This window comes from Corvus brachyrhynchos, unplaced genomic scaffold (assembly GCF_000691975.1).
Source record: "Corvus brachyrhynchos isolate BGI_N302 unplaced genomic scaffold, ASM69197v1 scaffold255, whole genome shotgun sequence".
Classification (NCBI taxonomy): Eukaryota; Metazoa; Chordata; class Aves; order Passeriformes; family Corvidae; genus Corvus; species Corvus brachyrhynchos.
In genome coordinates this window covers 6,301,063-6,318,978 of record NW_008238358.1, presented here as the reverse complement: position 1 = coordinate 6,318,978, position 17,916 = coordinate 6,301,063, and the positions used below count along the sequence as shown (strand labels likewise).

The window sequence follows — 17,916 nt, the reverse complement described above, 5'->3', positions numbered from 1 at the left end:
AACATTCTGTGAAAACAGAGACCCAGCCACAGTCCATTGTCTGGCCAAATCTATTCTCAAATAAGACAAGTTCTATCCACTGATAATGTTCTCGTATTTGTTTACAAGCTGTTTAATACAGTCCTCCACTATGTTCAGTTGCTCTAAGCAGTAATACTGAAGCATTCCTTTTAAAGTGGAGACTTGGGGGATGGGATTTTTTTGTTGTTTTATGTGACTTTGGGGGGGTTTTGTTTGATTGGGTTTTTTTTCCTTCTCTTTTTAATTTGAGCATAGCTCTTCTGCTTACAAATGTCTGTCTAGCATAACATAGAGTAGATCATGCCTGAGGCATAAACGGATTGCTGCTTTCTGCATTCAGCCTACTCCTGGTAAAATGAGTGGCCATAAAAACAAAAAAAAATTTCCCCAAAACAAACCACCCAACAAAAACCCCTACCAATAACAATATTTGTTGAAAACTTACTTTCTCCTTCAGTTGATTCACTTCAGCTATTGTTACTGCATGTTTTAACTGTAGCTGGAACAGATGAAAAAAATTGTATGAGCACACACAGAATTACATTTGAAAATCCTAGTTTTAAGTATTTGCCCATGATTCCCTTTTTCCTCAAACCATTGTTATAGTGGCATAAAGTCAATGTAATTATTCATCAGTTACAGGAGAAGTAATCAGGCACTTTAATTAAAAAAAAAATTTTTAAAATTACTCAAACCTCAAAAAAGTTTCACAGTACATAACCACCTGTAGTTAAAAATCTCCCATTGTTGTCTATACATAAAGAAAATGGAGAAGATTACATCAACATTTCAATGTGCCAGGGGAATGAAAAGGCAGCAATGCACTTATGAAGAAAACTGGTACACAGAATAAAATAAAAACCTTAACAGTACTAAGTATTTTTACAATCAGCACTTGAAAATAAATGTGCTGGCTTTGTTTTAAGATTAAGCCATGTATTTTTACACCACAAATCTTCATAGGATTATTAGAAATCAAAAAGACTACACTTAAGCCAAATGTAAAGATTTTTTTAGCAAGTATTAATTGTTCCTTTTATCTCACTTTCCATCTGTAATCTGGGGGGATTTTTTTTTTGGTCAAGGCACAGTGCACCAAACACAAATTAAAACTGGTGAATTCATGACTGTTCATTTAGATTATGTTAGTAACAGCACAGTAATGATTCCACACGAGAATATAACTGTATCCCCAGTAAATATACCACTTAAGAAGCTTTAGCCTGCTGCTATGCTTCCAAACCTAGAAAAACTGTAAATGTTCTCTAGAGATCAGCAGCCTGCAATTTCTACTTCCTCAATGACATCGTCAATGTTATCAAGAGAACAAACTTAGGAGATCTGCAAAATACCAATCCTTCACAAAATAAGTTGATGTAGCAACAAATAGCATCTGACAAAACAGTTTCTTTGCAGAATATTTTTCTCCTCCCAGAGTGAAAATTACAGGCACTTAAATCTACCAGAGAAGCCTGGACCCCTAAATGATAAAGGCTGTATGTACCATTTAAGTCCCTGACTAAATCCCACAGTCCTGAATAAAACAAATATGCTCCTTTATACAAACCCTGGGAAAAGAGAACCTGACTATTTCCAATTATGTTGTGATTCATAGTCTGGAATGCCCTATTGGGTTTACAAATCTATTCCTTCCAAACAACACACCACAAAAATACCCTCCAAGCCAAAAATATGCCTATCTACAGAATCAAGTGCTTTTATGTACGCAGATTTCTCAGAAGACTGCAGGGATGAAACCAAGAAATTAGGTATGTATTTCTTGTCTTCCTGGAGAACATCTCACAACACCACTCAAGACCATTCAAAACAGGTGTATTTGCATGTCCCATCCCCTACCCCCCACCATGCTCTCTGCAGCTAAAGCCATTCTACTGGGCAGCAAACACACACAAAGGCCAGTGGGCCACAGAAGAACTAAGAGAAGCATCCTATCTTTCTAATGCAGTACTCAGACATAACAAAGACAGAGTTGGGGCTGGGTTCTATGGCCTGTTTCCAAGGCCTTTTAAAATTTAATTTAAATCAAAAGACCATTTAATATAAATATGCATAGGGAAACTGGATATAAAAAATTATAGAAGACCTACATTTCAATGGACATTTACCAGAGATATTTATTGGCGATGCTGGGAAAAAACAAACCCAAAATGAGAGGGAACATGAAGTAGGTTCAGATGTCCCCCAGCGCATCACAAAGAATATTTAAGAAACTGCTACAACACCTCTTTAAATTTAAGAAGAGACTGTGCTGAATCCATATCCAGTAGTAAACCAATATCTTCATTTTCAGGAAGATCAAAAACTTCTACAGATTTTCCATGTAAATGTGACTCATATGTATCCTCCTCCTCCTCATCATAGTCATCATCCTGCCAAATGAGAAAACCATGACATTCTGTAACACACACACATACTTTTGCATTATGGTAGTAGCAATAACCAAAGCCTGCAATCAAGGAATCCAAACAGCCGCAAAACTTTTCTCAACTAGTTACTACTCCTTTTTAATTTCATATACCTATGGTAAGTGTTAAAGATGACCTGCAAACACCTTCATCAAACTTCCACAAAACAGAGCTAAGAAAGACTTGCACAAAACTATCACATACAGCTGACAGTTAAAAAGTATATTTTGGATTAGTGATAAAGCGATCATCATGTGCCTTGATGACAATAATGTATGAGGTATGTATTTTCCTGTTTTTAACAAGTTTCCTGTGTTACACTCCTTTTGCTTCAGTTTGATTAAACCCCCCCATTTATTCCATTAGCACAGCATGTACGATGTTTTACCTGCTCTGTATCATCATGAACATAGTGCTGCTCGTACAGACATCTCTCTTGCTCTAAGGTCTCACTAATGAGACGGGCTACTTCACTCTCAGCCCCCGGCTTCTCTCTCCCAATCAGAAACCTACAGGAAAAAAACCAAATTATCTTGCAGCAAAAAATCTTAACACATGCTTAAGAAATGAGTTTGCTACACTGCTGCCTTCCACAACATCTTTGTAGAATTTTCATACTATGGTTTTGTCATCTCCATGAATGAAAAATGACAAAAAGAAACTCTTATTTCACAGAAAACATACGTACCTCACTGTGCCTTTGGTGTTCTTTAGTACAGTGGCTGCAAAGAACTGAGTAACTCCCACTAGACTTATGCCATCAACCTCAACAATCTGATCATTTACTTGAATGCTGCAAAAACAAAAAAATGCTTAGCTATCAGTTAAACAATAGTATTTTGGCTTTAAGTATTTTTGACATGACAAACATCACTTAAAACTCACTAGTATTTATAATGATGAATTCTGAGTCCATTGAAATTCATTGCTTAAAAACAGTCTCCTCTGCTACTATGCAAATCACCAATTAAAATTTACACAGCATTTGACTTGATATTTTTTATACAATTTACACAGTGATTGGTGTTCTGGGGTGTCTACACAGTGATAGGTGTTCTGGGGTGTCTACATGATTTTGTGGTACTTCTACGCATGGGCTCATTTTGAATGTTTCTCCTATGTGCTGTCAGCAGATCTACACTTACTTAGCAAAAATGTCCTATAATAAACAACTCATTTTTAAAAATTTAACATAAAGCAGTTTTCAGGAATGTAATATTCACTCAGCAGCATTCAGATTTTATATTTTCATTCATAGTATTCAGCATATCTAATGAAAGCAACTGGGCTCAGTTGGAAATTTGTAAAAAGCATAATGAATTCAACAAAAAACTCACCGTCCATCCCTCTGAGCAGCTCCACCATCTGTTATTGTTTTTACAAAAATACCTAGTTTTTCCAGTCCCTGATCAGCACCAACTCCCATTCCAATGATACTGATGCCCAGACCCCTGTCACCTAAGGGATTCAAAAATCTAACATTAGCTGCACGACACGATGCAACAATTAACAATTACGAGTTCCTTCAAAGCGTTCCCAGTCCTTCAACACAAAAGATAATGGAAATCCACTTAAAAAAAGAGGAAAAAAAATAGAATGTATTTCATATATAGATACTGCTTAAAGCTTTTTTGTCCTGTAGCCTTCCTAACTTCAATTCAGTATGACAATCTGCACTTAGTAGAGGCCCATCCAGTTAACACTCACTAAATTCACCAGAACTAGCCACAAGTCAAAGCCTAGACCCATACATTCAAAAACTGAAGACTTAAATTCAGGGAATATACAGTTTAAAATGTTTTTATCTTTTGTTCCCATAGTATCTCTTGCAAATGTACAAGGTTTGATTTGCACCTTTTTCAATTTCCACAGGAAACACTTCCATTTTTTCCACCCTTTTCTCAAGTTCATACTCAGCTGAGGCTGCCACAGGGTCAACTTCTTCATTACGTCTATCATAGTCTTCATTTGAGTAAGTACTGAAAACCTAAGAAATGGAACAGAAAACTTTTTAAATTTCTTCTCACCTCCTTTCAAACATCATATAATTTAAAGACAATCAGTAAGGAAATTAAAGTGGTATTTTCAGAGATCTCATCTTCTAAACAACCATCAATTTAATAAATATTGCTGTTGTCAGACAGTTTCCAGCTTGCACAGAAGTAACATTTTAAAAGTTTCAAAACAATTATTTTAACAGATTTTATCTTGCAAATGCACCAAATAGTTAAAAGAAATCAGTCAACTCCTCTTTGATATCGTGTGACTTTTTTTTTATGACTACATTCCACCAAATCCTTCCTCTCTTCTCCCCTCCCCCATACCATCTGCCAATTGCAGTATTTCAAACAGATGTAGTTTTCTCATTTTGCAAGGGAATCACGCAGTTTCCCAGGAAAAGGAAATGCCTTGCTACATACATTACTATTTTTAGTAATCACTCCAGCTGAGTTTCTGAATTGTTAAAAATAAAAGATAAACAAACAACACAAATTAAGACAGAAATCTATAAAGGAAGAATAAGCTACATGTAACAGGGCTAATCTTACATATCAGCATGTTCATTAATTGTATTTACATTAATAAGTTAGAAAAAAATGGAAAAATAATATAGCACCCTCATTTATCTCAAGAAATAAGGTTTATCTGCTAAATGTTTTGCAGGCACTGAATGTTTTATTCAACATCACTGTAAGACAAAAAACACAAACTGCAGCTGCAGCAGCCATCCCCCTAATCAAGAACATGCAGCGCTGACACGAAGTTCATTTACACTGGCTTACTAAATTTTTGCAACTGTTGTATTTTCTGCTAAGCCTACCTAGACAGGTAACTGTAATTATGTAAATACAACAGTACTAACTGTAATCAACATTTTCCCTGTGAATTTACATTCACTAGTATACAGCTTTAGCCCGGCAGAGCAGTAGCCTCAGACACAGAAAAATGGTCATTGAAACATTATCAAAAAGCAACCAATATAATTCAGTATTTCCCACGAGGAGCCTACTGCTTCACCTTCAGACTACAACTGGAGATCAGTGTCACAAACTCTTCCCAAAACCTGCAAAACATCTACTCCAGAAATGAGGCATGGCCATATAGTCAGTCCAGCAAGAAAGCAAGACTAGATCCACTTGGTTAAAAGGGAAGAAATCCACTCTCAGAAGTTTTATGTCTTCCACAATAAAAGAGCCTTCCTTAAAAGCTGTTCTTCTGAAGCCTTGCATAAAGGCTTTGCATAAAGGTTAATAAACAAACTCCTTGTGACTGTCATACAGACACCAGTAGGCAACAACTGGACACAGAAAGACAAGGGTCACACTTACAGTATGTCTTCCATGAACTTTATAGAAAAAATCTGCAAAACAGACAAAGAAAACCATCTAAATGGTCTTACTCTATCACTATCAGAAAAAAAGTGGCCAAGTTCTTTAAACCAATCACCCTCCTCAGCCCCAAATCACTAAACAGGATATGCAGCAGAAGCATTTCATGAAGCATTATTCTCTCTTTGGAACAAGACCAGTCTAGTTTGTTTACTTTTCATCCCAACAGAAAAAGCAGTATCTCCAAAAACACAGTCAAATTATAATAAGATCAATTTTAAACTAATAATAAAAAGGAAGTTCATGAGTAGACAAATAATAACTTGTTAGTGAGAATATTTAATTTCTTGAGGACAAATCAAATACCAGGGCATGAAAAAAATGTATAAATTAGTATACCTATAATCTAGTATTAACAGTACAACTAAATTTTAAAAAGATCTCTTAACTATCAAATGGTTGAATGAGCAAAATGTGGAGAATGGCAGTAGTTCATTTTGGAGACAGCAACAACTGTATTTTCTTAGTTCTTTACAACTCAGTGGTCTAACAGAGCAGAAGATGATGCAAGCAGTTACTATCTACTGAAGAATCACATTACCACAGGGATGACTAGTTCCTTGCACAACAATTTATAAAGTGCTGGAAATCTGGGGAAGCAAAATTGCACCATAACAACAGCATTATGTATTCTGCAATTCTTGGGCCACCAGCATTAAAATATCCCTGGAAATTCTAAAAATTATTTCTTATTTTTCCAGCTTAAAAGTAATAGAATTGTACTTGGGAGTCTCATGGAATTTGCTCATTTTTATACAAAATTGATCATAGGAATTGCTCATCTGCCAGAAGCAGATAATAGAATTTAAAACTAGTGGTCCCTTAGATGTCAGCGATGTTTATAATTGTTATTAATAAAATAATAGCATAAACATATCTATACAAATGAAGACTACTAATATTTATGCATACTAGCTTTCTATGAAAAGCCTATCTGAAATCAATTCTGAGGAATCCACTAAGAGAAAGAATTTATACTTTTGCCTTAAAGTGACAGATGACAAGTGTATGAGAACATCTGGATAACATTCTAAAAACCATAACCTCACAACTAAAAGCATATAGCCCCATTTCAAAATAGTAACAACACACCCCTCTCTAAACTTCAGAAAAATAATTCTGAGGAAAAGCATCAATTTACAAAGAACAGAGGAAACGCAAAACTTATAACCAGAAGCCAAACACTGCAATAACAGAAAGAAAAGCAAAAGCAAACTATAAAAACTATGACTGAAGAGTCAAGGGTAGAAGACAGAAATTTTTATTGTGTACATGTGGAATCATAACATTGTGTTCATCTTTTATGAGAGAGAAAAAGTAAAAATGTTGATATTAATATAGAAAATACAGAACTGGTCAGCAAGCTGTTCTTGCCAAGCAGCAAAAGTAACATTTAAACACAGTTAAAACGTGGATAATAAATAATACAAGTTCACAGTTTAGAAGACTGATGAGAAAGCTAAACATGTCCATCCCTGCACCGTGCCTGGCAGGGTTTAGTCACTAAATCTAATGCATTACAGACAAAAGAAATTCTAATCTTACTATTCAGAAGCCACTGCTAGCTAGAGATTGTAAAATTATTAATGTGCAACTGGTATTTTTAGAAGATATATTTTAGCAAACACTAATTATTGTCTCAGCATAGGGGAAACCAGATGAATTTTACAGTGGAAACCATGTGAATTTCACAAACCTTTTACTGTAGCTTGTTATATATCCAGGAGGTTACCCTAACATTACTAACTTTTGGATCCTGTCAAGCTAATAAATGGCAAAACGCTATCTGAAAAAAATTTTTTTTTTTCACTCAGGACCTTCTTCCTTCAGAATGGATACAATTAATTTGAATCCAAAACAGTTCTGACAGAGGGCTGAATTTTTAAGAATTATTTGAATTGTTAAGGCACATAAGAGTAAATTTTCAAATATGCTTAGTGCTTGAACAGCATATATATTTATCTGGAGAGAAAATTAGCTGTATTCTTCACACCAGAAAAATTAATCACTTTTTGAATGCAAAAATTGGTTTTGCATCTTCTATGAAGACGCTAATCTAGCCATCCTCAAGACCAGCACACAAAAAACACCAACACAACCTACTGTGTAAAAGATCCTACTGTTCAGTTCCTGTAACTGTTACAGAACTAAAAATTTCCTATAGCATGTTAGTGCTAACACAGAAAATAGAATTATCACAGAAAAACAACAATGACCTTCACATACTTCAAACTCTTCACAGAACAGAAGAAGGTCTACTTAAGTATGATGTTAGTTTTAGAAGAATATTAATTACTTAGAGGACGAACACTAATTTACCATGTGCTTGCATGAAAGTGCTAGAGAGTAATAAAATACAGTCCAAGGACCTCCACTCCCAACATTCATTTCTAAGTATATAGATTTGTTTGTGCCTAATGAAAAGCAGAACATTACAAAAGTAATTAAACAGTCAGATTAGGAAATCAGGAACTACCCAGAAGGGCTTCCAACTAATTAGAATGGAAGCAACATCAACATCACTTTAAAGTTCTCATGTAATCCTGCAGTATTTGCTGGAAAGCCTCACAACACCTGCACAGGCAGTTAAAGCAACACTGAACATCTGAGAGAGGCCCTGAAGTGTTACTGATGCCCTGCCTGGAGCACACCCAGCCAGGACCACACCCCTTGGTTCACCTGCTTCTGAAGCAAGCTTTCGCTTCGAACGTGCCAGTTTACTGACACTCCATAAAGCCAAACATTCAAAACACAAGTTAAAGCTCAGGGAAAATTATCCAATAGCAAACAGTTTCAGCTTTCCAAATTGAGGCCTTTGTGATGCCTGGCAAAATGTGAAGTGCCTATGAATAATCATTTGAAATAGTAGCACGGAGGTAGGACTGAACTATAATGTACACCTTACAGTTTACTCTTACAATCTCCCTCTTCTGTTCAAGCAGACATCTCGTTACCGCTACCTTATTCTTCCCTCTACTTCCAAAAGCCACATGGTTAGTATTTTATTAGCACTACTTTGTATATTTTAAGTAAAAATTGCATATATCCAATTTAACTCAATTCATGCTATATAATGATAGAAGCAGCAAAGAGAAATACCTTGCTTTATTTTATTTATTAAATACTCACACCTTTACTCTTCTTCAAAAAGTTTTCAGAATGGTTGGCAACTGTTAAAGGTTGGTATTATAAACCATTATACTGTTACCCAGCAGGTGGACAGGCAGGCTGTGCACACTTATGTCCTTGTTCTTGCAGCTCTGTATGACTTAATCAAAAACCCCAACCAAGTCAGTTTATAGAAAGGCAAAAGTGCAATCTTGCTTCAGATACACAATACAGACAATTTCATATAGACAATGTAATCCTAAATAAACCAGTTTTTTTACCAGTCCCATAAGTCTCTACTTAATTCTCAATACAACCAGTAAAATTTATTCTTTAGTTCTGTTTTTCACTTCAGGAGCTAAATCACTGTAGCCTGCTAAAGAATAACACAGACAATATGGTATCTACTTCAGTCAGGTTATGCTACCTACTCGAGAAGGAGAAACATTCACTTTCAGGTATTTAATTTTTAAATCCCAGTGGAAAAAATATTAAAGACAAAGAAAATAATCCATTCAGATTCAGAGCACTGATTTTATTTCATTTCAGATATTCAGAGAAGAAGTTCAGAGATAATCCATGATCTCCATCTGCAGAAGAAGAGCTCTGTCATGACCTGGTTGTACTCCTCCAGCAACTCAAGGTGAGGTGGCATTGCTCTCTGACTGACAAAAAGACTGAAAGGCTCCAAAATAAGTAACATATGACCAGAAGAAGCAAAAACTACTCATAATACTACATAAAAGGGAGCAAAAAAAAAATCTTAGCTCTTGAAAGACTTTGTATATAAAGAGAGCGATTCAGTTATGAACCTCTGTAAACTTCACAGGTGTCTTGGTACCAACAGTTTACGCCTGGTGATCCACACAGATACACATGTATTTATTTAGTATTCACCAAAACAAAAACCCTGACCTGACCAAATCTAAACAGAAAGCAAATCGGTATGGGGAATTTTAAAAGAACAGCAGTGAACACAAAAATATTCCACCTGTTTTCTAAAGACCTTAAGAAGAAACAACAAAATAACCCTTCCATACCAGATCAACTCAATTAACTAATCTGCATTAATACTGTCATTAGCAATCATCAATACCCCAGATCTAAAAAAAAGGGTCAATTCACTACACCAAGTCACAACAGAGAGTGATGAAAGAAAATGTCTGAAAAATAAATCTAAAGCATTTGCCATTGCATAATACTTTTCTACTCAATAAAAATATAAGAACCCCATAAAAAACTCTGCACGATCCTCATGATCACAAGATTACAAAACGTACTCAGAAAATACAGGCAAGCATCTTTTTACTGATGTCCTTCTTAGTGTTCACCTTCCTTTTTGTTAGAATTATATGGAAAGGGATAATTTATTTTTCCATCTCTCCGCAGGTAAACTACAAAAAAGTTTCAGCTACTGCCTGTTCATTCTTTACCTGGCTAGGTTATGTATTTTCACATGCTAATAACAGTAATTATCATCAAAAAAGACACTGAATCTTTCAGTAACTTAACTGCTGAGCTACTGAACTTGTCTCCTGTAAATCTGCTTATCTTTGTTGACCTCCACCACCTCCTCAGTTTTTCTTCTGTCTTCCATGAAACCCTCAAGTACCTCATATTCATCTCCTTTTCTCCCTCCTGTTCCCCACAGCTATTCTCAGAGCAAAAGACAACACAGGCTGGGCATACATAGTGATCAGCTAACATTAAGCCAAAAAGAACAAGTAAACTAAGCTGCAGCCCTGTCATCAGTGAGTCCATGAATATGCAACTCTGATAAAAGTGCTAATTTTCCACAAACCAATCTGTACTTCAAAACACCTTTAAAAACCCCTTTCTCCTTCCTGTCAAATCCAGGTGAAATTGCTAGGAAGTTAGAAGCTGGAGGGACTGAAAAGAGAATGAGTGAGGACAGGCTTTTTTCCAGAGAGCTGAACAACCACCATAGAATCAAAAAACAAGGACCATAAAGGCATCAGAAATACTCGACACAGAGCTCTGTAACACAGGTAAACCTATACATGGAATTAAATGCACTTAGGCTTAATAAACATTTAACTTATATGAATACTGAACTTTCAATAAGGGTTTAAAGATTATCTTTTCTCAAAAAAACCCCAAACCCACAAAAAGATTTTGTATGTGTGTGAAAATACATTCTTCCTCCAGTTATTATCCATGTTTTTAACTTCTCATACTGTTCAGTGTAAGTTGCGGGGATACCATACTCTCACATGCAGGCAGAACAAAACAAGATTATTTTTTGTGAAAAGTCACTGAAAAGTACTGTGGAGAGACTGAGATGAAAATATGAAGAAAAGCTGTTTTGATGTTAAGTTACAAATGTTACAATGTTGATAAACAGAGCTTCAAAACAATTAAAATCTATGACTTTAAACAAACAGTCATTGGAAAAGATCCCAAAGTAAAATGGAAAAACACGTTATTTGTGTCAAGAAAAAAAAGATTAATTCCCACACATAAGTCAATTTTGTTTAACTCTAGTCTCAAATCAAATCTCTATTTTCCTTCATCAACCCTCACCAACATTACATATTTGTTTCTAATGCCACAGAAGTATTTTACTGAAGTGCTTGAGCAATGGCTGACAAACAACTGACCAGCCATCAATTCTCCAATTACCAAAGAAACTACAGGGTTTGGGTATCTCCAAGCAGTTAGTGTATTTTGTATCCCTTTCTGTGTACGACATCCTAAGTACACAAGTGAACAGTTCAAATATCAGAGGATGTAGGAAGCTGAAGCACTACGCTACAACACTGTCTTAAAACAGTATTCAAGAGTCTACACACTGATCTAGAAAATTTGTGCATCTCCTATAGGCATTTGCAAGTATGCTGTCATACAGGAAATCTAATTCAAGGGTTATGTTCATTTAGTTCTCCATTAACTTCCACAGTAAGCAGTTTTGTACTAAAAACGCTGAAGAGTAGGACAGGCTGAACAACCCTACCATTTGTGCCCAGCTATACATAAAACAGCTTTATTGTGATGTGCAAGACAAATGGCAATATTATGCAGGATTTCCATACTCTCAGAAGCAGCTGAAACTTGACTGGTTAGGTCAACACACAAACTGTGAAACTGCTTTCAGGTTCCTTATGAAATAAATTTATGCTCAGCTGTGAAAATATGAAGGTTTGGGGGTTGTTCTGTTTACTTTTTAAAACTGTTTTCTTGACTAAACCATCTTAAAATATATTACTAGTCACAAAAAGCGGGGAAGAGACACTCCCAGGCAACATAAATTAGATACCACTGATAAGTGAACAGAAGCAAACAGCAAACACCAGCTGTACTATCTTTTCAGCTTACCTGAGCTATAGAATTTCTAAGAATCATAAATATCATTGCAGAAGTTAGTCACTGTGCCATTAAAAGTTTTGAGAACAAAGTTCGACTCGGTCAGAGGTGAAAACATCTCAAGAAATCAATTTGAAAACAAGCATTTGTTTTCTCAACAGAAAGTTTCAAAATTACAAATACCAAACAGCACTCAGTCATTACATTTATGTTAATTAAAGCCTTTCAAGGTAATAACATAACAGAAAGCAAGTTTGATGTCTATAGTACAAAGGCAAAATGAAATGTAAAGGGGTGACAGCAGAGTTACCTGATGTTATTTGCATTGTGTGTAATGCTGATTGTTTACACAGTTTACTCAGAAAACTTTAAGACAAAGGCAAATTCAGTTCCTTGGCAAACACCTTGGACAGCTAAGTGTTCTTTACATTCCTTACTGGCTTTGTATGTGGCAACAAGAGACTAAAAACTGCTCATGTACCGTAACACACACCCAGGCTGCGAAGCTCTGCTAGTAACTGTACATACGTATCACTCTCTAAACTACTCCAGGAGAAACAAGAACTGAGATAAAACGTTCCTTAGGGTCTGGAATGATCAAACAGCAACAGGACTTAGAGAGCCTGGTCACCCGTGGCAGGTAAGAAATCCCGCATGTCATTTCTCAACAGCTTCTATGGAATTGAAACATTTCTTTTTAGAAGTCTCATCTGTGCTTGCTTTCACAGGCACAGGGCAACACAAAATAATGGAGTATTTGTGTAATTATGTTCCATCTTTCCTGAAATTATCAGATCAAATTATGTTCTCAAACCCTCCTACAGATGTCAACAATTATGGATCTCCATCACGGGTCAGATGCAGTGCTAACAGTGTTAGCTACCTTATATACCCCCTGGGAGCTCCACAGTCTTTTTATTTTACTCAAAGGCCTTGCCAATTTTAGAACAGACTAGAAGCTTTGAAACAGAAATTTCAATCAAGTTCTCTTTGTTGCAGCAGCATAAATGCTGTTTTTAAGGTGCCTATAAGTTCTATCCATTACCTACAGACATATCCAACTTCCCTTTTGTGTATTTCAAATACAATGGTCAAAGCTCCATCACTGCAGAACACTGAAGATCTGAGAATGTGCGTTTTCTTGCCCAATACATTCTGAACGTTTTGAATTCTTCAACTCTACCTGCTAAACAGCGACTGCAAGAGATGTTGACGGTTTCTTTGTAATCACTAGAGAGGTGCAGAATGAAAGCAGCAAAAATGCAAGGGCAGCCTGGCCTTGCTCAGGAGCATCTATGAGGAGGAGAATCACAGACCTTCTCTCGTGGCTATGAATGTCTGAAAATGGCACTCACATTTTAGCCAAACTTGTTAGTCTAAATAAAGCTGAAAAAAGAAGCTACTATGATACATTTCTCACTATGGCACTGCTCAAAGCCGTGGTGGGGACCAGAAATAATCTTTTAGCTACCACTTAAGATTTTCTTCTCTTCCAATTTAAGATGCACCAAAATCTATGAAGAAAGGGACATTTCCTTCTGTGAGGCAAAACTGCGATTTTCTAAAAGGTTATTGAGATATTAAAAATACACAACTAAAGAAAATTCTGGGTAAGCACAAAAAAAGTTGGAATTCTTTATTTCACAGAGTAGAAAACCCAAAACCCATGTAACCAGGACTTATTCCCACTAAGGATCATAGAAAACATGAAGCAAAATGGTAGACATGGGAACAGAAATCATTGCTTAGGCAAAAGGAACAAAGGGGGGAAACCTATTGAAAATGACATACAGAAAGAGATCCTTATACCCAATATAGGAAAGATACAGTCAAGTTTCACTAAAAAGGGATAAAGGAAAGCAAGTGTCACAAGTTTCAATTTAGGGGCCTTAAAAAGTATCTTCAATGACCATATTGCTATTGAGCACAGTTTATTCTGCCAATCCAAGTGGGGCATTATGGCAAGAACTATGTTATTTTTCATTGAAAACTCGTAACAGTTGCTTCTAACCGTTCATCTCTCCGTTGTGTAAATGATAATCTGAGACAGGTTGGTTCCTGCGGCTTTCAGAGGAGCAGCTATAATTGAACAGTGCTTGTTACCAAACCTGAGTTTTGTCTACACGAGAGCTTCCATCACAGCTGGCACTGAGATCTCTACTAATGCTTTCATCTATATGTGGAATAGACATAGCAGAGAAAGCTGAAGTCTGTTAACAGCCACTGCTTCAGTAGGGTATCAGCAATGATCAGTAAAACCCTGCCTACAGCAGGAAGTCACTCAACACACATTTACAGCAGATTCTACACGGCACTTTGCTCAGATACTGAGTGCACAAACGCATGTAGAAATGGACTGATGCCCCTCCGGCTCTCTCCCAGCCCTCACCAGACTCATTATGCAGTTTTCAATAGCAGCACTCTCCCCTTCACTGCTCCAGGTCACCACTAAAGCAGTATCAACTAGAAGAAAGCCATATAAAGTCAGCCTGTCTTCGAAGAGACTATAAAAAAACCCACATGCAACAAAACTCACATTTTGCCAATTTTTTTTGCCACAGTCAAAACATTTTCTGGGGTACAGCACCGGTGTGTGTTTAGCAAGCTAGGAAATTAAAGCTTTCTACTCTGGGAAGGTCAAGAGTCAACAAAATTTTTACATCCCTCTGACCAGTAAAAGTGAGCCCTGACTCTCTACGAACAAAGTGTAAAAGCTGTTTATTAAAGATGGTATCTTTCATTCATGTAATAGTAAAAGAGAAGTATCCTGAGGAAAGCCTGGACAGTTTCCCATTCCGTCCTGGTCCATGTCTCCCAATTCTCCTTCCAAAGTTTAAGAAAGACTAGAGTAATTCAAGTCTGCAAGAGACTATGGGTAAACTTAGCTTGAGTTGTGGACTGACTTATTTGTGAGTATTTTTGGTGGGGGAAAATTAGACACATAAATCTTTTTAATTTGTTAAAGTTATAACTTACAGTACTCCTCATTATCCAGTCTGCTAACTTTTACTTCTGCAACTTCATAATTCCAAAACACTCATGTTAACACTCCTAGATCTTAGTACCAATCAGTAATAAAACCAAACAATGTACACATGGTTATTATTGGAGCAAATTCTAGAATCTTAAAATACAAGAACCAGTCATTTAGTATTTTCTTATAGTTAATTCCATAAACGAATCTGAAGTTGAATATGAACGTTTTCTATGGGGGGTTTTGTTGTTTTGTTTGGGGCTTTTTTTAAAACTTTTGTGCCAGAAGGAAAACTGAAAATAATCCTTCCTAATGCAATGCTTCAATTTTAAACAAATGAAGGCAAGTATTAAAGGTCATGTGTTTGTATCTACTCCTAAAAGATTTATGCTCCTGAAAAAGTCCAGCAAGTAAAATCTTATGTGCTTCACTACACTATCTTATGAAGCAGCGGTAATTGAGAAATCACTTGTGACTAATTAATAAATTCTCTGAAGTTTTAACTTCTCTCATACTTGGTGTTGAATACAACCTGTAAACTTACACTTCTTAAATGGTTTTTAGAAGTTTAAAAAAACCCCCACGAAATCTATTTCCTGGGTACTTTTGACTGCAAAACAATTAAAAAAAAAAAAAAAAAGAAAATTCAAATGTACTTACTTTGATAGGAGCTGTTGAGAACTTGACTTTTCGGTCTGGCTCTGGATCTTCCTCTTCAGAAAGTCCAGGAAACTCCTCATATTCACTGTCATACATATACTCCTCCTCTCTCTCCAAAATTTCTTTGCCTTCAGGATCTTGGTTTTCTGGCTCTGTATCCCTGTCATCAGCAAAAGCTGCATTCTCTATTCCAAGATCACTGAAGTCCTCACTTTGCTTTTCCAACACTTGCTCCTCTTCTTCAGTATCCTCTTCCTGCTCTACAACACGCTGTACTTGTGCAACTGGACCATCTCTTACAGACATCCCATCTCTTTCTTCTTCCCAGTCGGTCTTGCTGCCATCCATAAACTCTTCTACCACTTCCAAGGCATAGTCGCTTCTCTTCCCTTCCTGTACATGACATAGGAGCTTCTGATTCTCTTGATCAGCGTGATCTTTCTCCAAACCTTCTTTTTCATGCCCTGAGGTTTCATCTTGTGCAGCCAGCTCTGTGCAAGCCCCCTCTGTGGGAGAAACCCAGGAGGAAACATTATCTGATGTCTGCTGAGCCTCCTGACCACGCACACTGCCCATATTCCACGGGCTCGTCTCAAGTACCAGTTGCTCTCTTTTGTCTTTTCCAAGTGCCTTGCTCAGCTCATCTCTGCAGATCCCAGGCCCTTTGGGGAATGCACCCTTCTCCAGACATCCTTCAGCAATAGCAGACGAATTCAAACTCTGCTGGCCTCTCAAAGGGTCCTGATTTGGAGAACTATCATTTTTGGAAGTTTCTTTGGATTCTTCAGTATCACTGTCACCCAGAAAGCTTTCCAGCCTCCTAGAAATGGGCCCTGCATTCAGGAGGGAAGATTTGGAACCACTATTAGAATCTTGCTGCTTCAACTCCTCATTACTTTGATTTTCAGCTTTCTCCAGTGCAACTGGAAGACTTGCTTCTGTATTAAAACTGAAGTGGTCCACCACATTGCTGCAATCAGAAGCTGAACCATGTCTCCTCTTATCTTCACTTCTTTCACATTTGCTGGGGGAATACCTGTCCACTGAGCTCCGTTGCTTTATATTTCTCTCGAAGAGCTTCCTGGTCTCTGAAAATTTTTCTGCCAGGGCAACTTTGTCCAAGTCTGCCTCATCGCTGCTACGGATGACTTTGTCAGCAGCAGAAGACACAGACAGTGAATCCACAGGACTGCTGCTGGGGCTGGTAGTTGTATTAAGAAGATTATTTTTTTGAACAATGAGAAAAGATGGACTACCTGGAGAAGATCCATACTCTGCTGCCATGGCCCGGCTGATTAGTTTGGTCTCAGCAGGTGGACTGCTTTCACAAGAGGTTGTGGAGGAAGAGCTTCCCATTTGCAAAAACATATTTTTGATCTTGTGTACTCTATTGCCGTAAGTGGCAGCTCTGCCTCGACTCTGTGGGTCACTTCCCCCTCCATTGGAAGAGGTGCTCAGCTTCTGATGCAAGCCTGTTTTGTTTGAAGCATTATCAGGATTGTTTACACCATCAAAAGAGCATTTGATAGCATGGAAATCAGATTTGTAAGCATTTCGGTGTGGAGAAGCACTTCTTAAAGTCCTTTCCCCCTTGCCTTCGGTTTTCATCATTGTTGAAGAGAAAGCTCTCTCCACTCCTTAAGAAGAAAGGGAAGAACGACTCCCTAGCACAAAGCTTCCACCCTCCAACACCAGGCAGTGTAGATCCCACAGACGATCCCAAAAGCAGCCTTTCACTCAGCCAGCCTCCCCGCTCGCACTGAAATGGAACGCAGGGGACTCTACGTGGAGAGAAAGAAATCAAAGCTCGTGAATGGCCACATCGGGTGCTATCCCCAGCGCGGATCGCGGTATCCGGAAAGCCATCTGCAGAGAGACAGAGAGTTTCCATTAACTCGGGGCCTCGCCGGCGTGTGACACGAATCCGAAACTCGGGGTGGGAATCGCAGTCCAAGACCTCCCTGCGGGATAAAGCCCATTGTGTCCTCCGGAACGCAAGGACCCAGCTGCTCCC

General features: G+C 37.4%; 1 protein-coding gene across 3 annotated transcripts in view; it reads right to left on the bottom strand.

Moving 5' to 3' along the window:
• Positions 1–17,894, bottom strand: part of LOC103616564 (neurabin-1) — a 41,825-nt gene extending 23,931 nt beyond the window's left edge. Inside the window, exons 1-7 of one of the 3 annotated variants that reach the window (XM_017735613.1) lie at positions 15,903–17,894; positions 4,302–4,434; positions 3,785–3,905; positions 3,136–3,240; positions 2,836–2,956; positions 2,265–2,411; positions 467–520 (exon numbers count right to left, since the gene is read on the bottom strand). In XM_017735613.1, the coding sequence (XP_017591102.1) occupies positions 467–520; positions 2,265–2,411; positions 2,836–2,956; positions 3,136–3,240; positions 3,785–3,905; positions 4,302–4,434; positions 15,903–17,513 (2,292 nt within the window). In that variant the 5' untranslated portion in view covers positions 17,514–17,894. The remainder of the gene's footprint in view (positions 1–466; positions 521–2,264; positions 2,412–2,835; positions 2,957–3,135; positions 3,241–3,784; positions 3,906–4,301; positions 4,435–15,902) is intronic. The other 2 variants (XM_008634758.2, XM_017735612.1) reach the window with 2 other exon arrangements.
• Between the last annotated feature and the right edge of the window lie 22 nt (positions 17,895–17,916).